The 22698-nt window shown below is 46.2% G+C and overlaps 2 protein-coding genes across 2 annotated transcripts in view; both read left to right on the top strand.

Moving 5' to 3' along the window:
* The window catches only part of LOC100568147 (disintegrin and metalloproteinase domain-containing protein 29), an 88042-nt gene that overhangs the window by 52232 nt on the left and 13112 nt on the right, over positions 1-22698 (top strand). The window contains exons 11-13 of the mRNA XM_062974405.1: positions 6742-6902; positions 9546-9711; positions 13067-13156. Of these exons, the coding sequence (XP_062830475.1) occupies positions 6742-6902; positions 9546-9711; positions 13067-13156 (417 nt within the window). The remainder of the gene's footprint in view (positions 1-6741; positions 6903-9545; positions 9712-13066; positions 13157-22698) is intronic.
* On the top strand, positions 17263-22581 carry LOC134297308 (uncharacterized). The gene is made up of 2 exons (XM_062974412.1): positions 17263-19028; positions 22257-22581. Exons 1-2 carry the CDS (start codon positions 17481-17483, stop codon positions 22296-22298), a joined length of 1590 nt encoding a protein of 529 aa, XP_062830482.1. The 5' UTR covers positions 17263-17480; the 3' UTR covers positions 22299-22581.

Raw genomic sequence — 22698 nt, 5'->3', positions numbered from 1 at the left:
ATGTAGTCCCGTTCCTAGCGCTGTGGTGACAGATGAAGAGGAAAACTTGGGTTTTCCACCGTTTCAGCCAGAATTGGAATTTTCCCAGCCAGAATTGGAGCCCTTGCACCTGCAGGAGGTTTGTCTTCCAGAAAGCTGCCAAACAAGCCCTGAGTCAAAATCTCCCCCATTTTCTCGCCGTAACTATTATCAACAACAGAAAGGAGTTCAGCAGGCTAATCGCAGAAGCCTGAGAATCGCAGCCAGGCATTCAGCTGATTAAGACTGCTTTCATGAGAAATTTTAGGGAGTCATGCATCTGGACACAGAGATTGACTTTCGGTTCTGGTTCCCCAGAGAAGTGTTCTTTGGTGGGAAAACGAGACCCTATTTAGGTTCTTTGCCCTGAAGGAATTTTGCGGAGTCAATTCGTCAGCAACTGGAGTAGGTTGTGTGTGGACAGCGCTACTCCCGCTTCCAAGCCTTCGTTTCTGTTTCCAAGCCTTCGTTCCCGTTCCCAGCCTTGTTTACCTCCACGGACCTTGCCTTGCTTCCTAGGACTCAGCCTTGTCTTCCAGGACCTTGCCAAGTATTTTACCACGGATTTTGTCCCTGTTCCTCGTTCCTTGCTGCCTTGTATCAAGCCTTGTGTTCCAAGAATCAAGTTTACTTCCTAGCCTTGCCTCAAGTTCCTTGGACTAAGAACCTTGTCATCTCCCCTCACTTTGCTTGGCAAAGTGAGTGTTTCGGTTATTGGATTACAACTTTGGACCTTAATATTTTATATTGGACATTGTTTTCCTGGACTATAATTGACCTTTCCTGAAAGGTCTTCTTCTGAACTACATTCTACACTTATTCTTATTGACTTTATATATTTCCTTAATAAAGATATTAGATAGATTCTGGCCTCTGTGTATGGTTATTGGTGCTCTGCAGCCTGGGTCGTGACAGTTTGACTCCGCCCCCCTAAGCACCAATTAACCTAGGCCAGAATGTCTACCGGAGCCGGACCGGGGGCCCAGCCACTCAGCTACACCATCGACAAGGATGAAGTGGACCGCATCCGTGATAAGCTCAATGCGCAGGAGGGAGAAATAAGGGGATTGAAGGAACGCGGAATCCGTCTCCCGGCCCTGGCGTTGCCAACCAAGTTTTCTGGAGAAGCTTCTAAGGTTCATGTTTTCCGTCGCCAATGCCAGGCTTATCTAGAGGCCCGTAATGCCGAGTTTCCCCAAGAAGACATCAAGGTGGCGTGGATCTACAGTCTCCTAGACGGGCCAGCGGCCAACTGGGCGACGGCACTGTTCGACTAAGTCTCCCCACATCTAAGATCAGCGCAACACTTCTTGGATCACATTAAGGCGACTTGGGGGATCGAAGACAATTTGGAGACAGCCGGCCACAAACTCCGGCGCCTCTCCCAAGGGGACAGACCCTTGTCCCAGTACATAGCCGAGTTCCGAGTGCTGGCCCATAACACCGGCTGGAACAACATAGCCCTCAGAGGACAATTTCGGGAGGGTCTCAACATCGAGATGCTGGAGGAAATCTCCAAGGTGGATCCTCCACACTCCCTTGAAGGACTCATTGAACAATGTTTACGGGCTGAAGTCATGCTTGCCAACAGAAAGCAATGGATCCGAGGCCAGAGCGGTAGGGCTGGAGTGAAACCTCCCGCTCCCACCGGCGTCCAGCCGCATCCAGTGTGGAGACCCCCGCCACCAGCCCCATACCCCAGAGGAAGCGAGGAGGTGCCGATGCAGCTGGGCAATGTGCGACCCAGATTAGATGCTGCCGAGAAGGCCCGCCGCCAACGCCTAAATCTCTGTTGGTACTGCAGGAACGGGGGCCACTTTGCCAGAGAGTGCCCAGCCAAAGGGAAGCCCGCCGCCCGTCTGGCGGCGGCGTCCTCCACGGAGACGAAGGCGTCTGAGGCGGCTGGCGTGAAGCCGGCGGGGGAAGCCAGCGACCGGGCGTAGAGAGGCTCGCCAACCCGGTCAAAAACCCCACTCAAGAGCCGCCAACCGGGGTCCTATTTCTCCTAGTGGTCACCTTGTGGTCAGCGAAAAAAGGACCCGTCATGATCCATGCCATGATAGACTCAGGAGCCACAAACAATTTCATTGATAGAGAGTATGCCGACTCTCTGGGATTACAATATCACGATTTCAAGAACGCCCGTGTGGTGCAGGCCATAGACGGCCGCCCCCTCAAGACAGGTCCAGTAAGCCAGTGGTCAGAACCCACCAGAATGTGGATAAGGGAACACATGGAAGAGATTTCCTTCTTTGTTACCGAGGTTCCCCACTTCCCTGTGATTTTGGGAATCCCATGGCTGACACTCCACGACCCAAACATCTCCTGGTCCAACAGAGAACTGCAGTTTGCTTCAAAATATTGCCAAAACCATTGTCTTGTAGCCAAGGTCTGCCATGCCACAGACGCTGAACCCATCATCACCTTGCCCAAGAAGTACTCAGAGTATTGGGACGTATTCAATGAAAAAGAAGCCGAGAGACTACCCCCGCATAGACCTTATGACTGTGCCATTGACTTGGTGGAGGGGGCCCCGATCCCGCGAGGACACCTCTACTCCCTGACTGAACCGGAGCAAGAAGCTCTCAGGGAGTTTTTAGAGACAAACCTCCGCAAGGGGTTTATTAGACCCTCTCAATCCCCAGCCGCTTCCCCAGTGATGTTTGTAAAAAAGAAGTCAGGGGACCTACGCTTGGTGGTGGACTATAGAGCATTGAACAATATCACTAAGCGAAACCGGTATCCCCTGCCCTTGATCTCGGACCTATTAGACCGGCTTCGAGGGGCCAAGGTTTACACCAAACTGGATCTTCGAGGAGCTTATAATCTAGTTCGCATCAGGGAAGGGGACGAGTGGAAGACCGCCTTCCAGACTAAATTCGGTTTATTCGAAACCCTGGTCATGAATTTCGGTTTGTGTGGAGCTCCCGCAACGTTTCAACATTTTGTCAACGATATCTTTCAGGATTATCTAGACCGGTTCTTGATTATCTACCTGGACGATTTTTTGGTGTTTTCTAGATCACAATCAGAACATGAGAACCACGTTAGAATGGTGTTACAACGATTGCAGGATCATGGACTTTATGCCAAGCTGGAAAAATGCGCTTTTGATCTACAAGAGGTAGATTTCCTGGGATATCGTGTCTCGCCACTAGGGCTCACCATGGACCCGGCAAAAGTTTCAGCAGTATTGGAATGGCGGGCGCCAACCAACAAGAAAGAGGTGCAACGATTCTTGGGGTTCGCGAACTACTACTGCAAGTTCATTCCAGACTTTGCCCGCTGGTCTGATCCAATCACCAGCTGCATCCGTGGGAAGCAGCCTTTCCGCTGGACAGAGCAAGCAGAGAAAGGATTCCAACAGCTAAAGAAATTATTCACGTCCCAGCCAATCCTTCAACACCCAGATCCTGAAACCCCTTTTGTCGTACAGGCGGACGCCTCCGATGTGGCAATTGGGGCTGTACTCTTACAACCAGTGGGAGATCATCTTCACCCTTGTGCCTTTTACTCCCGTCAACTGACCGCACCAGAGAGAAATTATACTATTTGGGAAAAGGAACTTTTGGCCATAAAGGCAGCCTTTGAAACTTGGAGACATTGGTTAGAAGGGGCCAAATTTCCCATTGAGGTCCATACTGATCATCGGAATCTAGAGCATCTAAGAACTGCCCGCAAGCTAAATCAGAGGCAACAACGCTGGGCTTTATTCTTTGAGCGTTTCAACTTCCAAATCCACTATGTAACCCCAGCCCAGACCAAGCAAGCAGATGCACTGTCACGGAAACCGAAATATGCTGCAGGGCGCAAAGAGACCTTTGAATCCCAACTGCTGCAGCCCGAGAACTTTGCCACGCTCACTGTGGGAAATACCAAATCCACTCTAATTGATTCAGCTCCCTCTACTCCAGGGCCCCTTTGTGCTCAGGAAATCAGGGCCAGTCAACAAGCAGATGCCTGGGCTCAGGACCAACTTCGCCAAGGACTACAGTTTCCCTTCTCGCTTAAGGATGGGTTACTTTGCTATAGAAACCATGTCTACATCCCTCCAGGACCGGGCAGGGAAAAGGCACTTCGTCTGTGTCACGACTGCAAGCCAGCAGGGCATTTCGGACTATTTAAAACCATGCATTTGATCCTAAGAGATTTCTGATGGCCCAAGATCCGCAAGGATGTGGAAAAATATGTCAATTCCTGCCCAGTATGCCAGCGCTCCAAGACAAGAAGAGAGAAGCCCTCAGGGCTTCTGCATCCCCTTCCTACCCCATCTCGCCCATGGGAAATAATCTCTGCGGATTTTATCACTGATCTACCACCTTCCTGTGGATTCACCACGATCCTAGTGGTGGTGGACCTTTTTACCAAGCTAGCCCATTTCATTCCCTGCGATGGCCTCCCCACGGCCAAGGAGACTGCAGATTTATTCCTTCAGCATGTTTTCAGATTGCATGGTTTGCCCAAGAGTTTGGTCACAGACCGTGGGTCTCAATTCACCTCTCGTTTCTGGAAAGCACTACAAAAACTATTGGGCATAGACTCTCGTTTATCTTCAGCTCACCATCCCCAAACGGATGGGCAAACTGAGCGCACCAATGCCACTCTGGAACAATACCTTCGCTGTTATGTAAACTACCAGCAGGACAATTGGGCTTCCCTGTTACCGCTGTCAGAGTTTGCCTATAACAATGGTGTCCAGGCTTCAACTAAAGAAACCCCGTTCTTTGCAAACTACGGCTTCCATCCACGTTTCTTCCCTTCTATTGTTGAAACCTCAGAAGTTCCCGCAGCAGAGGACTGGCTGCAGGAACTCACAGCGGTGCAACAACTTTTACTCCAGCAACTAGACCAAGCCAAGGAGGACTATAAACGCCACGCTGACAAACATCGCCAGCCGGGCCCCGAAATCAAGGTAGGAGACCGGGTTCTTCTGTCCACTCGCTTTTTGCCCTCCCATCGCCCTTGCCGGAAGTTAGATGCCCGTTTCATTGGTCCCTATCCGGTGGTGGCGCAACTTAACCCCGTGACTTTCAAACTCCAACTTCCGCGCTCTATGCGCATTCATCCAGTGTTCCATCGCTCCCTGCTCCTTCCGGCGGATGGTGTGCGCCCTGATGCAGACCGGCCGGCCCCCCCTCCTGTTTTGGTGGATGGGGAGGAGGAGTTCGAGGTTCAGGACATTTTGGATTCTCGCTTTCACCGCCGCCGCCTGCAATATCTCATTGACTGGGTGGGTTTTGGCCCCGAGGAACGCTCATGGGAAGACGCTTCCACAGTCCATGCCCCCGATTTAACCCGCCGCTTCCATCAGACCTACCCTGCCAAGCCGCGGCCCCGCACCTCGGGGAGAGAGCCCTATTTTGAGAGGGGGCTTGAGGAGGGGGATAGTGTGATGACTCATGGGCCATGTAGTCCCGTTCCTAGCGCTGTGGTGACAGATGAAGAGGAAAACTTGGGTTTTCCACCGTTTCAGTCAGAATTGGAATTTTCCCAGCCAGAATTGGAGCCCTTGCACCTGCAGGAGGTTTGTCTTCCAGAAAGCTGCCAAACAAGCCCTGAGTCAAAATCTCCCCCATTTTCTCGCCGTAACTATTATCAACAACAGAAAGGAGTTCAACAGGCTAATCGCAGAAGCCTGAGAATCGCAGCCAGGCATTCAGCTGATTAAGACTGCTTTCATGAGAAATTTTAGGGAGTCATGCATCTGGACACAGAGATTGACTTTCGGTTCTGGTTCCCCAGAGAAGTGTTCTTTGGTGGGAAAACGAGACCCTATTTAGGTTCTTTGCCCTGAAGGAATTTTGCGGAGTCAATTCGTCAGCAACTGGAGTAGGTTGTGTGTGGACAGCGCTACTCCCGCTTCCAAGCCTTCGTTTCTGTTTCCAAGCCTTCGTTCCCGTTCCCAGCCTTGTTTACCTCCACGGACCTTGCCTTGCTTCCTAGGACTCAGCCTTGTCTTCCAGGACCTTGCCAAGTATTTTACCACGGATTTTGTCCCTGTTCCTCGTTCCTTGCTGCCTTGTATCAAGCCTTGTGTTCCAAGAATCAAGTTTACTTCCTAGCCTTGCCTCAAGTTCCTTGGACTAAGAACCTTGTCATCTCCCCTCACTTTGCTTGGCAAAGTGAGTGTTTCGGTTATTGGATTACAACTTTGGACCTTAATATTTTATATTGGACATTGTTTTCCTGGACTATAATTGACCTTTCCTGAAAGGTCTTCTTCTGAACTACATTCTACACTTATTCTTATTGACTTTATATATTTCCTTAATAAAGATATTAGATAGATTCTGGCCTCTGTGTATGGTTATTGGTGCTCTGCAGCCTGGGTCGTGACAGGAGTGTTCATTTCACCTGTGTGTGCACGTCTGCACTGATTTAGGCAAACAATGCACAATTTTTGTTTCTCCAACTTTGAACGGAATGCAGACATGCAACCTCAGGGGAAAACAGGAGTCTAGTGTCTAGATCGAGGGAAGACATAGGCCACTCTCTTCTGCTTCGGCCAGACCTCCTCGCCTGGAATAGTAGCCTTGTGTCCAGTTCTGGACAAAACAATAACAGGTTTAGCTATCGGCCTCAGCAAAGCATTTCCTCAGCTTCTCGTAACTGTGGATGTTGATCTGCCATAAGCAACATTCGGATAATGATTCTGCAATCACTGTTGTACGGCTATGTCCTGCATTGTCTTCTTTCTTTGTCGTTCTTTGTGGCTGTGAGCAGGTCTTCCCCTCCTTGCTACAAAGCGGGGCCTCTGCCGCACACCAGCTGGGCCATGCCATTGGCTTTGCGCATGATGATGATTTTCCGAGGCCCAACGGCCAGAACTGTGATTGCGACTGTGACTCCAAACCGGGCCATTGCATCATGTACTCTGCTGTTGCGTGAGTAGCACTCGTGTCTGTTTGCATTTGGAGACGTGTGAGACTCAGGGTGCATCTACACTGTAGAATTGTTATCGAACACCACAACCCACACCCCTAATAAATGTTGGGAATGGACGAGCCGTTAAGCTCTAATCACCCTCTTTATGAGGTAAATTCCCATTAAAATGGCAGAGTAAAATTGCAGCAGCTGTGATACTTACGCGGTGTGAGTTTTGGAAGGCCTCTGTGTCATCAGGAAGGCAAAGGGATGCAAAGTTAGCTTTAAAGTTTAAAAGCATTTATTGAGGTAAAAAGAAATCCATTGATGGATAGAAAAGGTTTGGAGCTAACTATCTAATCTATCCTGTTCTAATACACATAGACGGATTAAAATAACAAAGTTCTAGATAAGCTACATCTTGACTAATAGAGGACAGAGGTGCGTCCTCTCTGGAACAAAGCAGGAAGCAGGAATGGCGACCATGTTTGTGGGTTGCTTCTTCTCTAGGGCCATAAAGGACCAAATTGGGGAAGTTACGTCAAAGCCCTAGGAGAGATTACATTTCTAGGAACATCAAAGGGTGGGCTGACCTAAATAGGATGTGAAGCAGGAAACAATGGTGAATCCTATCTAGGCATGCTTTAGAAACGGGGAAAGGATTCCCTCAGTCTAACTCTATCATCTATCTGACTACATTTAGACTTGAGTAGTCCAGGGTGATTCCCAACAATAAAAAAGGACTTATAGTTAGGGATTTATAGTTTTTCAAGGGCAATAAGCCAGAATGAGATACAGCAGCATCCGTTCTCTCTTTTGCAGAAAGCTCCCAGGCCTCCCCACCTCCCCCAGATCTCTCACTCCCTTCTATAAACTATATTTTAGTCCACTCTTATTACCATGCAGCTATTAAACATGTTATTTTACATCTGGAAAAGGAAACATTGGCCTCTACCTGACCTAGGTCGGGAAGCAAATTATTCAAATACAGTAGAGTCTCACGGGCTGGCAGAACATTGAATAAGTGAAAATGTTGGTGTGAAGGGACTATGAACGACTAAGGTTCTTTCAGGCAGGGGGAATATTTTTATCCCACCGCTGCCACCAATTTGTAAAGATTCAGGCACAGAGCTTAGTGGTTACAATGTTGTTTCTCACTTAGAGGCACTTTTATTAACAGTCACAATACTAGAATGAGGTGAGTCAAACTAACTTCTTCCTCTGCTACTTTTAAACCGCAGTCACCCCTGTGATATACGATCACAGATTCTCTGTTCCTTACCAGGACACAGACTACATTAAATAAGTCACCAAACTTATTTTAAACTGACTCAAAATGAACAATTGAGTCTCCTTGATCCCTCGACCTAGGATCAATCTTCCCTGTGCCTCATCAGAGCACAGACAGCTTTTTTAAAAACTCTGCACTTCTTCAACAAAAGGGCAGTTGGCTCCGCCTGCTTCTGCATGGCAACCAGCCTCTGAGTGCTGAGATGCAATAACTGTAATACTTACCCTTTTAAAACACAAACACACAATTAAACATAACATCTGTAAACCAAAAATTCATACTTCATTAGGGATTAAGGAAAAGCCTCTTAAACAGCAAATTACGTTATGATTTTACAAATTAAGCACCAAAACATCATGTTATACAAACAAATCAACAGAAAAAGCAGTCCAAAACATGGTAACGTCATGTAGTAATTACGGTATTTACGAATTTAGCACCAAAACATTGCAATGTGTTGAAAACATTGACTAAAAAAACATCGGCTACTAACAAATTGACTACAAATAAAGATAGAATCGCATAAAATGAACTTAAGGTAACAACATTGTCAGAAATTAAATCCATAAAAAGTTCAATCCTTGCTGCCTAGAGAAACAGCTGTGGATCTGGGAGGGAGGAAAACAATGTTGGATAATCCAGAGTGTTGGATAAGTGAGACTCTACTTTAGTGGGTTGCTGTGAGTTTTTCAGGCTGTATGGTTATGTTCCCTCCTAATGTTTTCCCCGCATCTGTGGCTGGCATCTTCAGAGGTCTGTTGGAGGTGAGGCAAGTGGAGTGTATATATATCTGTGGAATGATGTACAGGATGGGAAAAAGAACCCTTGTCTGTTTAAAGCAAGTGTGAATGTTGCAGTTAGCCAGCTTGATTAGCATTGAGTAGCCATGAAGTCAACCAGTGAGGTTGTCTGCACAGAGTTAGCCTGGCTGTTGTTTTCTGGAGATGCCCTCTGTTAGGGAGGTGTTAACTGGCACTTGATTGTTTGCTTTACCGTCCACTTGTGACACTGAGTCCTTGATGGTAGTACTTCCTCATTCTTCTGCATGCTGCTGGATGTTTTTTTTTTTTTTGGTGTAATAAATTAGTTAAATTAGCCTCCCTGCATAAAGCGGTACCTAAATTTTCTACTTGACAGATGCAACTGTCTTTCAGCTGCTTAGTTTAACAGCCAGCTAGGCTATTAATGGTCAGGAGCTTAATCCGGCCCATCTCGGTCAGTAGTGATTTATTGCAGCCGGCTACTAACCAGCTGCACCACAGCCCGGCCCTTTGCAAGCAAGTAAACCAATCGAGAGATCGGAGCTGGATATTCTTCATCATCATCATCACTGTCATCCAATTGAACGCCCGTTGTGTTGATTCTGTCGCAGGGAGTGCTACAAGCTCAGCAACTGCAGCAAAAACGCCTACCGCAACCTGTTAGCCCAGAAAGGCAAGGACTGCTTCATGAACTTGCCCAAAGACAATAATTTTATAAAGATCTGCGGAAACGGCGTGGTGGAAGGCGACGAAATGTGTGACTGCGGTACGGATAAGGTGAGCGCTTCTGTGTTGCGGCGACTTGACGTAATGTGGGAGGGCAAGTGAATAACTAAGAAAATTATTATTATTATTATCATTGCAATATTATTATTATTAATACTACTATTCATGGTTCGAGGCAGGTCCCACACACATCAAACATCAGACCATTAAAAGACATAGAGCAGCGTCTTGGGGATTCTGTGTAGGAAGTTTGGCCCAATTCTATCATTGGTGGAGTTCAAGGGGCTCTTTGATTGTAGGTGGACTATAAATCCCAGCAACTACAATTCCTAAATTTCAAGGCCTATTTTCCCCAAACTCCGCCTGTGTTCACATTTGGGCATATTGAGTATTCGTGCCAAGTTTGGTCCAGATCCATCAATGTTTGTGTCCACACAGTGCTCTCTGGATGCAGGAAAACTACAACTCCAAAAGTCAAGGTCAATGCCCACCAAACCCTTCCAGTATTTTCTGTTGGTGATAGGAGTTCTGTGTGCCAAGTTTGGTTTAATTCCATTGTTGGTGGAGTTCGGGATGCTCTTTGATTGTAGGTGAACTCTAAATCCCAGCAACTACAACTCCCATATCACAAAATCAATCTCCCCCGAAACCCCACAAGTATTCAAATGTGGGCGTGCTGGGTATTGGGAAGGTTGAGAACCACTGACATAGGGCAAAAATCAGAGCCACCTTAAAGTCATACAGACCAAGAAAACGTAAATTTAGAACTCAAGAGTTTAAAATCAACTGGATTTCCTGAACGTGCCAAAAACGGGAGATCCTGCATTAGGCGGTGCATCCGCACTGTAGGATTGATGCAATTTGACCCCACTTGAACTGCCAAGGCTTAATGCTATGGAATCCTGGGAGCTGAGGCTCTCCTGCAGGAGATATAACGCAGGGTATTATTATTTTATTCTGGCACCCAGTGTGCCGATCACCACCGGGACCACCTGCACTGGTTTCTGCCAGTGTCTTTGAAGTTCAGTCTTGAGGTCCTGAGTTTTTCCTGTTGTTTTTCGTCAATGCAACTGTCACCTGGGATGGCAACATCAATGATCCAAACCTTTTTCTTTTCCACAACTGTGATGTCTGGTGTGTTTTGTTCCAGAACTTTGTCAGTCTGGATTCGGAAGTCCCACAGTATCTTTGCGTGCTCATTCTCCAAGACTTTTGCAGGTTTGTGATCCCACCAGTTCTTTCCTGCTGGGAGGTGGTACTTGAGGCATAAGTTCCAATGAATCATTTGGGCCACATAGTTGTGCCTCTGTTTGTAGTCTGTCTGTGGGATTTTCTTACAGCAGCTGAGGATCAATGGTTTCGTCGGTTTCCTTGCACAGTCTGCACTTTGGGTCATCAGCTGATTTTTCGATCTTGGCCTGAATTGCCTTTGTCCTGATGTCTTGCTCCTGGGCTGAAGGATCAGGCCTTCTGTCTCCTTCTTCAGGGTCCCATTCGTGAGCCAGAGCCAGGTCTTCTCCTTGTCAGCTTTTCCTTCAATTTTGTCAAGGAACTTTCCATGCAATATTTTGTTGTGCCAGCTGTCAGCTCTAGTTTGTAGTGCGGTTTTCTTGTACTGGTTTTTTGTCTGCTGTGCTTTGAGGAGTTTCTGATTTTTGACTTCAATCAAAGCAGGTTCTTCACTTTGCTTGACATCTTCTGCCAGGGCATGTTCTTCTTCTTTGACTGCTTGTTTGACTTGTAAGAGTCCTCTGCCCCTTGATCTTCTAGGCAGATATAGCCGGTCAACATCACTGCGAGGGTGCAGTGAATGATGGATGGTCATGAGTTTTCTTGTTTTTCTGTCCAAATTGTCCAGTTCCGCCTGTGTCCAATTTATGATGCCAGCAGTATATCTTATGACAGGTATTATTGTTATTGTTATTATTGTTATTATTGTTATTATTATTGACACAACAACGTTGTATGACAAAGCAAACAAGATAGATATGCTGGATTTCGTTTCACAAAACCACAAGTCGAATACTTCCTAAGTGTCTAGGACTGTGTGATGTATTTTCAGATGATGCGTGCAGATCCCAGCAGGGTGGCCTTTTGCAGTTGGCAGATCATAATTTTGTCAATGCCTATTGTTTCCAAATGCCGGCTGAGATCTTTTGGCACGGCACCCAGTGTGCCCATCACCACCGGGACCACCTGCACTGGTTTCTGCCAGATTCTTTGAAGTTCAATCTTGAGGTCCTGAGAGCGGCTGAGTTTTTCCTGTTGTTTTTCATCAATGCGACTGTCACCTGGGATGGCAACATCAATTATCCAAACCTTTTTCTTTTCCACAACTGTGATGTCTGGTGTGTTGTGTTGTTATCATTATTATTATTATTATTATTATTATTATTATTATTATTATTATTTGATACTCAACAAGATTAGTACACAACAAACAAGATCACTATGCTAGCTTTTGTATTCAATCACACATGGGATACTGCCAAGGTGTGTAGGACTGGGTTGCTGTGAGTTTTCTGGACTGTATAGCCATGTTCCAGAAGCATTCTCTCCTGACATTTCACCCACATCTATGGCAGGCATCCTCAGAGGTTGTGAGGTCTGTCGAAAACTAGGCAAGTGGGGTTGATATATCTGTGGAATCTCCAGGGTGGAAGAAAGAACTCTTGTTGTTTGAGGCAAGTGTGAATGTTGCAATTAATCGCCTTGTAGCTTCAAGGCCGGGCTGATTCCTGCCTAGGCGAATCCTTTGTTGGGAGACCCGATTGTTTCATGTCTGGAATTCCCCAGTTTTCAGAGTGTTGTGCTTTATTTACTGTCCTGATTTTAGAGTTTTTAATAGTGGTAGCCAGATTTTTTAATAGGACTGTGTGATGTATTGGTGAATTATTATTATTGGTGAGGCTGCAGCATTGTTTGGCAGGGAAGGCTAAAGACCTCATGAAACTACAGCTTCCAGGATCCCACAGCATTAAGCCTTGGCAGTTCAGGTTCTGCCAATCCGAATTCATCGTACGATGCAGATGCACCCTAAACATAAGATTAAAACACATTAAAAACACATTTTCTCATGTCAGGAGCGACTTGAGGAACTGCAAGTCGCTTCTGGTGCGAGAGAATTGGCCGTCTGCAAGGACGTTGCCCAGGGAACACCCAGATGTTTTGATATTTTTGCCATCCTTGTAGAAGGCTTCTCTCATGTCCCCGCATGGGGAGCTGGAGCTGACAGAGGGAGCTCATCAAATTCGAACCGGCAACCTTCAGGTCAGCAACCCAACCTTCAAGTCAGCAGTCCTGCCGGCACAAGGGTTTAACCCATTGCACCACCAGGGGCTTCCATTAAAAACACGAATCTCCAGTAAGAATGCATAACCCACCCGATCATCCCCTTGACCAACAGGTCTGCCAAAGGAGTGGATGTTGCCTCAAGGACTGCACCCTGAAACTGAACACCAGCTGCTATTACGGAAGCTGCTGCAAAAAATGCAAGGTAAGATCAAAGCCCTGGTCCTTTCCGCATTTGAGGCCCAAAGTGTTTGTTCTTCCCAAAAAGTACTGTCGACCCTCCACAATTACAGGTTTGACTTTCGTGGGTGTGATTATCCTTGGGGTATTGTTTTGTGTAGTTTTGAAATTTCACTTATGGTTTAAAGCAAACTGATTGTGTGTCTGTAATGCAACAAGTTATCCAGCATTCCAGTAATGTAAGAGTTTAATGTATAGAGTAGAGATTTATTGCTAGAGGGAAACAGTGAGTGATTTAAAGCAAACTAATTGTGTGTCTGTAATGCAACAAGTTATCCAGCATTCCAGTAATGTAAGAGTTAAATGCATAGAGTAGAGATTTATTGCTAGAGGGAAACAGTGAGTGATTTAAAGCAAACTAATTGTGTGTCTGTAATGCAACAAGTTATCCAGCATTCCAGTAATGTAAGAGTTAAATGTATAGAGTAGAGATTTATTGCTAGAGGGAAACAGTGACTGATTTAAAGCAAACTAATTGTGTGTCTGTAATGCAACAAGTTATCCAGCATTCCAGTAATGTAAGAGTTAAATGTATAGAGTAGAGATTTATTGCTAGAGGGAAACAGTGAGTGATTTAAAGCAAACTAATTGTGTGTCTGTAATGCAACAAGTTATCCAGCATTCCAGTAATGTAAGAGTTAAATGCATAGAGTAGAGATTTATTGCTAGAGGGAAACAGTGAGTGATTTAAAGCAAACTGATTGTGTGTCTGTAATGCAACAAGTTATCCAGCATTCCAGTAATGTAAGAGTTAAATGTATAGAGTAGAGATTTATTGCTAGAGGGAAACAGTGAGTGATTTAAAGCAAACTGATTGTGCGTCTGTAATGCAACAAGTTATCCAGCATTCCAGTAATGTAAGAGTTAAATGCATAGAGTAGAGATTTATTGCTAGAGGGAAACAGTGAGTGATTTAAAGCAAACTGATTGTGTGTCTGTAATGCAACAAGTTATCCAGCATTCCAGTAATGTAAGAGTTAAATGTATAGAGTAGAGATTTATTGCTAGAGGGAAACAGTGAGTGATTTAAAGCAAACTGATTGTGTGTCTGTAATGCAACAAGTTATCCAGCATTCCAGTAATGTAAGAGTTAAATGTATAGAGTAGAGATTTATTGCTAGAGGGAAACAGTGAGTGATTTAAAGCAAACTGATTGTGTGTCTGTAATGCAACAAGTTATCCAGCATTCCAGTAATGTAAGAGCTAAATGTATAGAGTAGAGATTTATTGCTAGAGGGAAACAGTGAGTGATTTAAAGCAAACTAATTGTGTGTCTGTAATGCAACAAGTTATCCAGCATTCCAGTAATGTAAGAGTTAAATGTATAGAGTAGAGATTTATTGCTAGAGGGAAACAGTGAGTGATTTAAAGCAAACTGATTGTGTGTCTGTAATGCAACAAGTTATCCAGCATTCCAGTAATGTAAGAGTTAAATGCATAGAGTAGAGATTTATTGCTAGAGGGAAACAGTGAGTGATATAAGAAAACTTATTGTGTGTCTGTAATGCAACAAGTTATCCAGCATTCCAGTAATGTAAGAGTTAAATGCATAGAGTAGAGATTTATTGCTAGAGGGAAACAGTGAGTGATTTAAAGCAAACTGATTGTGTGTCTGTAATGCAACAAGTTATCCAGCATTCCAGTAATGTAAGAGTTAAATGTATAGAGTAGAGATTTATTGCTAGAGGGAAACAGTGAGTGATTTAAAGCAAACTGATTGTGTGTCTGTAATGCAACAAGTTATCCAGCATTCCAGTAATGTAAGAGTTAAATGTATAGAGTAGAGATTTATTGCTAGAGGGAAACAGTGAGTGATTTAAAGCAAACTGATTGTGTGTCTGTAATGCAACAAGTTATCCAGCATTCCAGTAATGTAAGAGTTAAATGTATAGAGTAGAGATTTATTGCTAGAGGGAAACAGTGAGTGATTTAAAGCAAACTAATTGTGTGTCTGTAATGCAACAAGTTATCCAGCATTCCAGTAATGTAAGAGTTAAATGTATAGAGTAGAGATTTATTGCTAGAGGGAAACAGTGAGTGATTTAAAGCAAACTGATTGTGTGTCTGTAATGCAACAAGTTATCCAGCATTCCAGTAATGTAAGAGTTAAATGCATAGAGTAGAGATTTATTGCTAGAGGGAAACAGTGAGTGATATAAGAAAACTTATTGTGTGTCTGTAATGCAACAAGTTATCCAGCATTCCAGTAATGTAAGAGTTAAATGCATAGAGTAGAGATTTATTGCTAGAGGGAAACAGTGAATTATTAAAGCAAACTGATTGTGTATGTCTGTAATGCAACAAGTTATCCAGCATTCCAGTAATGTAAGAGTTAAATGCATAGAGTAGAGATTTATTGCTAGAGGGAAACAGTGAGTGATTTAAAGCAAACTGATTGTGTGTTTGTAATGCAACAAGTTATCCAGCATTCCAGTAATGTAAGAGTTAAATGTATAGAGTAGAGATTTATTGCTAGAGGGAAACAGTGAGTGATTTAAAGCAAACTGATTGTGTGTCTGTAATGCAACAAGTTATCCAGCATTCCAGTAATGTAAGAGTTAAATGTATAGAGTAGAGATTTATTGCTAGAGGGAAACAGTGAGTGATTTCTGGTACGCATCAGGATGTTAGTCATTGCTGTGGAATGTGAGCGGCGACAGCAGAGAGGGCTTCCCATGCAGCAATCGATCAAGTTGGGTGCTCGAATGCTATGCTCCAGCAAGACTATGTACCATATATACTCGAGTATAAGCCGACCCGAATATAAGCAGAGGCACCTAATTTTACCACAAAAAACTGGAAAAACTTATTGACTCGAGTACAAGACGAGGGTAGGAAATGCAGCAGCTACGGGTCAAATTCAAAAATAAAAATAGATATTAATAAAATTGCATTATTTGAGGCATCAGTAGGTTAAATGTTTTTGAATATTTATATAAAACTAATTTAAGATAATAATAAGACTTTAATAAGATAAGACTGTCCAACTCTGGATACCTATATACTCAAGTATAAGCCAACCTGAATAGAAGCCGGCCTGCACCCTCACTCAAGTATAAGCTGAGGGGAGCTTTTTCAGCCCTAAAAAAGGGCTAAAAATGAGGCTTATACTCAAGTATATACAGTAATTACTTCAATAAAGATAAGAGCCGCTGGCTTCAGCTGACAGTCAGGAAGTGACAGTCATTTTATGTATGTACGACTAAGCAGATAGCTAGATCGCTGGAGAAAGAGGTAAGTTGAGATGGAAGGTGAATGAGTCTCAATTTAACAATTTCTTGACAATTATCCCCAGATTTGATGAAAATGTTTTGGATGAAAATGTTTCTAGGAATGTTTAGTTCCGCCATTGAGACTCTGGAAATTTTCCTCCAGTGAGATTCTGGAACTTTTCTATGTTCAGTTCCCAGCAGGTGTTGGACATAATCCTGTTCTTTCAGGTTAAAAACTTACATTTTTAAATTTGTGGTATTTTGCTTTGATGGGGATCTTCAACCTTATCACATTGAGAGGGGAAAGCACGGGTGACCGTGTCAGGGACCCCCAAAAGGCAGTTGGGATTTGTTGAGGGTTGCAGAAATAAATAATTTGAAGCTTTAACACAGTTTCTGAATCAAGATAAACCCTGCAGTATAATAAAATCTCACTCAGGCTTGTGTAACAAGTAACAGTATCTTTACTTCAGTTCAAAAGTTCAAACAGGGCAACAATATAACAACAACAACAACAACAACAACAACAACAACAACAAAAACAACAACAACAACTTCTTTATTTTTATATCCTGCCTCCATCTCCCTGCAGGGACTCGGGGTGGCTAACATGGGGCGAAGCCCAAATATCCACAATAAACAAAAAGAATACATTACAATAAAACGAACACAATAGGCATATAACATTACATAGATTAAAACAGCATTTTAACATCAATATGACCATAAATAAAACCACCAAAAGAAACAATTCAGCAGGTACAAATAGTGAAAAGCTAGGCAGTGGTGCAAAAATGCATGGGTTATAATCTGATAAAGTACATAAAAAGTGCTGTAGTAAAAAGGGAAACACTGAGGTAGTGTCAGAACCCTGCTACTAGAGCCTGGATGTGGCTCTGAGTTTCAGGGTCACTGACATTGATAAGACACCTGCGTCCCAGGACTCGGAGGAGAAACGGCTGATGGACTTGGCGGGGAATTTGCGCGGGGTTTTACTGAGCGGGAAGAGACTGTTCAAATGAGGGGGAGGGTATATAAAGGAGGGTTGGCCGGAGCCTCCCATTCTTGGCTTTTCTGATGTTCATGTTTCCTACAGTAAAAGTTCCTGGTGATACCACAGAGAGTCTCGTGTGTTCATTCAGGAGCGGCTGTGGTGAGCTGACACTAAGCCAAGAATACGGACACCATCCCGCTGTAGCGGTGAGGTGTAACATGCAAGTGGAGGATGAAGAGCTCTTGGGCGCCGGAGGAGGAAGGTCGGAAAGGGCAACTCCCGAGACGGACGCTGAGTTCCACCAGCTGGCGGCCCTGGCGTCATCCACCGCTTATGCCCAGCCAAATGGGGTAACCCAGAGGCGCGGAGTGGTGCGGGGAGATAGCACCGGAGGAGAGGAAGGTTCACCTTCCCCAGGCCCGCAAAAGATGGTGTTTCTGGAGGAGAGGATGTCGGCGATGGAGACCACCCTGGCAGTGATGTCGAGGGCGATGGAGCGCCTGGCGGTTTTGGCGGAGCCGGAGCGAGGAAGGGAACTCCGGGCTAGCTCAATGTGGGACGTGAGCATGGGAAGCAGCCAGGGCTTTGCAGACCTCCCAGCACCGAAGGGAAGGGAAATGCGAAAGGAGCCCGGTGCCCGGCCCAAGATCCAAACGAGCCTGACGCGGGTGGAGGAGAGTGACGACGAAGGGGAAAAGCCTCCGAGAATCCCGGCTACGCTCCCAACTGAGACCCTGGTGCCCCTGGCGAATGCCGGGCGTGGCACAGGACAAAGGGAAGCAGCAGCGGGGCCCACTGGCCCGCAAGGGGGCTTGCGACGGGCGGAGAATTGGGGATTGCCACCACAGGGACCCCTACCGAGACGAGAGGAACTAAGGATCGAGTTTGGGGGAGAGTCCTCTGAACTGGATTTTTTCCTGACCACGGTGAGGGGCTATATGGAGGACAATGCCCACACTTTTAGAACGGAATCCAGCCGGGTACGGGCCATTGGTGCAGTGTTGAAGAGGGGAGCGGCCAGCTGGTACGTTCAACTACACGCGCGGCGCGACCCATGTCTGGGGTCACTCCGACGCTTTATGGGGGCCCTGGAGACCCGTTTCCGAGATCCACTGGAGCAGATCCGGGCGAGGGAGGAGTTGAAGACCGTCTCCCAGGGGCAGAGGTCGGTATCTGAGTATGCGGAGGAGTTCCAATGCCTCGCTGAAAAGGTGCCGGAATGGTCTGCAGTGACAAAGATAGAACTCTTCAAAGAGGGGCTCAGGTGGGAGATCCTCTCCTGGGCGGTGCATCGTGATGAGCCTGACACACTGCGCGGATGGATTCAGCTGGCGGGGCGCATCGAGACATCGCTGGCCCAGGCGAGGAGGCACCGAGGAGGGCTACAGCAGCGGCCGCAGATGAAAGAGGGGAGCCGGAAGGAGGGATCAACCCCAGCCGGGAGGAGAACGGAGCCGACAGGGAACGTGAGCACCAGCAGGAGGGGCTGCTTCGTGTGCGGCCGTTTGGGCCACAGGGCTGCCGAGTGCTGGCAGAGAAAAGGGGAAGGCGGAGGCCCGCCCAAACCAAGAGCCGTGGCAGGGAAACGCGCCGAGGAAGAACCACCGATGAGGCACCACTCGGGGGGGTTGGTAAGTCAGGACAAAGCCATGATAGTGGTCCCCATTCAGCTGGAAAGTGGCAGCAAACAAGCAACCTGCAAAGCATTTGTGGATTGTGGATGTTCCAGGAACATCATCTCCCCTGAATTAGCCGAGGGATTGGGATGCGAAAGAACGAACCTAGAATCCCCAATAGCTTTTTCGCAGTTGGACGGATCCACAGCATCGGGATCATTAGCTAAGTACAGTGCCGAAGATGTAAAGTGTAAGATAGGGAGTTGGGAAGGAAAGGTGTCATTTGTGATATCACAAATAGCCAGCTATAATGTTATACTAGGCATGCCATGGCTGGGGCAGGCCAACCCGCAAATCAACTGGGAGGATAAGAGCATGATCTTCAGGATGAAGTTGGAAGGAGGGAGCCAGGAAGTGGAAAGGGAGCCGGGGAAAAGGGGGGAGGAAGACTCTATCAGGATAGCAGAACTGGCAGATAAATTACCCCCAGAGTATCGGGATTTTGTGGACGTATTTGATGAGAAGGAAGCAGACAGTTTCCCACCGAAGCGGAGAGTTGAAGTGAAGATAGAGCTAGTCCCAGGAGCAGAGCTTCCTAAGGCAAAAATATACCCAATGTCGGCTAGGGAAAAGGAGGAACTGAGAAAATACATTGATAAAAACCTAGCGAGGGGTTTCATAGAGCCTTCAAATTCCCCTCTAGGGGCGCCTGTGTTGTTCAGGCGCAAAAAGGACCAAACGCTGAGGCTCTGCATTGACTACAGGGGCCTGAATGCAATCAGTTCTGTAAATAAATACCCCCTACCTTTAGTGAAGGACTTGATCGCACAGTTATCGGAGGGACAGATATTCACTAAATTGGACTTAATTGAAGCGTACCATAAATTGCAGATTAAACCAGAGGACAGGTGGAAGACGGCCTTCTCCTGTGCGTTCGGATTATTCAATTATCGTGTGCTCCCTTTCGGTTTGTGCGGCGGAGGCGCCGCGTTCATGCAATTAATCAACGAAGTGTTGCATCCATGGTTGTACAAGGGAGTCTTTGTTTTTTTAGATGACATATTGTTAGTATCTCGGACTAAGGAGCAACACATAGAACTAGTCAGGGAAGTCCTGCAAAAGTTGAGAGAAGCAAAACTGTATGCGAAGCTTGCCAAGTGCGAGTTCAATAAAGACCAGATAGACTTTCTGGGGTATAGGATTTCCTCCCAGGGAGTGGCGATGGACCCTGCGAAGGTAGAAGACGTGAGGGGGTGGGAAGCCCCCAAAACACGGAAGCAGCTGCAATCCTTCCTAGGGTTCGCAAACTTCTATAGAACATTTATCAAGGACTTTGCGCGCCTCACTTTGCCATTAACGGATTTGTTAAAGACTAAAGGTAGGGGAGAAACAGCCAAAGTGAAGGCCCCAGGGGCCAAACTGACCTGGACAATAGAATGCCAGGAAGCTTTCGAAGCCCTTAAAAAGCGTTTTACTGAGGAGCCTGTCCTACAGCACCCTGATATGTCTAAAGCCTTTGTATTACATTGCGATGCGTCAGACCGGGCATATGGGGCAGTTCTGCTACAGAAAGACGAGGGGGGGAACCTGAAGCCATGTGGCTATCTGTCAAAAAAGTTTAGCGATACAGAAAAAAACTGGCCGATTTGGGAGAGAGAAGCCTTAGCGATTCTAAAAGCACTAGAGTGCTGGAGACACTTTCTGGAAGGAAGTGGAACACCGTTTGAGGTGTGGACTGACCATAGAAATTTACAGTATCTAAGATCCCCTCGTAAACTATCAGCGAAGCAAATTAGATGGGCCCAATATTTCAGCCGTTTTGATTTCAGACTCAGATTCTTCCAGGGGAAACATAATATACTCGCTGACGCTCTCTCTCGGATGCCTCAGCACGGGGGAGGAATTCAGGAATCTGAAGGGAGTATTTTTCTTGATAAGCAATGGGGCCTGGCAGTACTAACTCGAGCACAAGCGGCCAAAGAAAACAAACGTACTGCCATTTCCACGGGGGGAGGAGAAATATGGGAGGAAGAGTTGAAGCGAGCGTATGGAATGGACAAATGGTTACAAACAAACAAAGAAAAGGGAGAATTGTGTGGGGATTTGGTGTTTGTAAATAAGAAATTGTATATTCCTGAATGTTTAAGACGAGAAATGTTAAGGAAGTACCATGATAACAAGGGTGCGGGTCATCTAGGCCCCACCAGGACTATTAAACTGTTGGCCAAACAATGCTGGTGGCCCGGAATGAGGAAAGACGCCAGGGGGTACGTCACGCAGTGTGAATTATGTGCAGAGGGAAAAACACCACCGGGGAAGCCCCAGGGGCTATTGCAGAAGGTGGTGGAGCCCATGAGGCCATGGGAATGCGTAGCCATGGATTTTGTAGGCGAACTACCCCCCAGCAGAGGCCACAGATACATTTGGACAATATTGGACCTATTCTCAAAACAGGCACACTTTGTGGCTCTGCCAAAACTCCCTTCAGCTGAAAAACTTGCTGATTTGTATGTGAAGCATGTATATCGCCTACATGGGTGTCCCGACAAGATAATTAGTGACCGGGGAGTCCAATTTACTGCAAAATTTTGGGGAAAATTCTTACAGCTGTTAGGAGCAGAAAGGAACCTGAGCTCGGCCTTTCATCCCGCGACCAACGGGGGGGTCGAACGTACCCAACAGACACTGTGCCAATTCTTAAGGATGTACACCAATTATAGACAGGATGATTGGGCGGACCTTCTTCCGTTTGCTGAGATGGCTTTTAACGGGGCCGTACATTCGGCCACAGGTCGTGCCCCATTCGAAATAGTATACGGACAGGAGGTGGCACCTTTCCCCAGGCTACCCGAGTGGAAGGAAGGGGAGGGCCAGACCGACGAGGAATGGCCGGCCAAAATCAAGCAAGGGTGGCAAACCGTGGTAGAGGCATTGCGGGAAACACAAAAGAAGTACAAGCTCTTTGCGGATCGTAGGCGCCGAGAGGGGGACAAATTGGGCGAAGGAGATCTGGTTTGGCTGAGCACAAAAAACCTGAAATTGGGGTTCCCATCCAAGAAATTGGCTCCACGCTATATAGGGCCATTCAGGGTAGCAAAAAGAATAAACGAAGTGACCTATGAGCTGAGGCTACCAAAGGACCTAGGAAAGGTACACCCGGTATTCCATTGCAGCCTGTTAAAAAAGTATAAAGGAACTCTGGACAGCGGAGAACAATAGTTGTGTTTAATCTTTTCCTTCCAGGACGAAGGGGAGGAGGACGCCATGTCAGAACCCTGCTACTAGAGCCTGGATGTGGCTCTGAGTTTCAGGGTCACTGACATTGATAAGACACCTGCGTCCCAGGACTCGGAGGAGAAACGGCTGATGGACTTGGCGGGGAATTTGCGCGGGGTTTTACTGAGCGGGAAGAGACTGTTCAAATGAGGGGGAGGGTATATAAAGGAGGGTTGGCCGGAGCCTCCCATTCTTGGCTTTTCTGATGTTCATGTTTCCTACAGTAAAAGTTCCTGGTGATACCACAGAGAGTCTCGTGTGTTCATTCAGGAGCGGCTGTGGTGAGCTGACAAGGTAGGATAAACAAGGATGGCTTATATAGCAGTCTTTCTGAATTCACACAGAGAACATAGGGAATAAATAGTCCCTTTAAACAGTCTTTAAATATAACTCATTTGCCTTATAAATA

Source organism: Anolis carolinensis, chromosome 3, assembly GCF_035594765.1.
Source record: "Anolis carolinensis isolate JA03-04 chromosome 3, rAnoCar3.1.pri, whole genome shotgun sequence".
NCBI classification, from domain to species: domain Eukaryota; kingdom Metazoa; phylum Chordata; class Lepidosauria; order Squamata; family Dactyloidae; genus Anolis; species Anolis carolinensis.
Note: the sequence above shows the minus strand (reverse complement) of the source record. Positions and strands in the feature narration are given on the sequence as shown.

Excerpts from the sequence above, each read along its gene's own strand:
- LOC134297308 (XM_062974412.1), top strand. The coding sequence starts at position 17,481 with ATGTTCATGTTTCCTACAGTAAAAGTTCCTGGTGATACCACAGAGAGT. Across the intron at positions 19,029-22,256 it reads GGCACCACTCGGGGGGGTTG|GACGAAGGGGAGGAGGACGC; the intron begins GTAAGTCAGGAC and ends TTTTCCTTCCAG.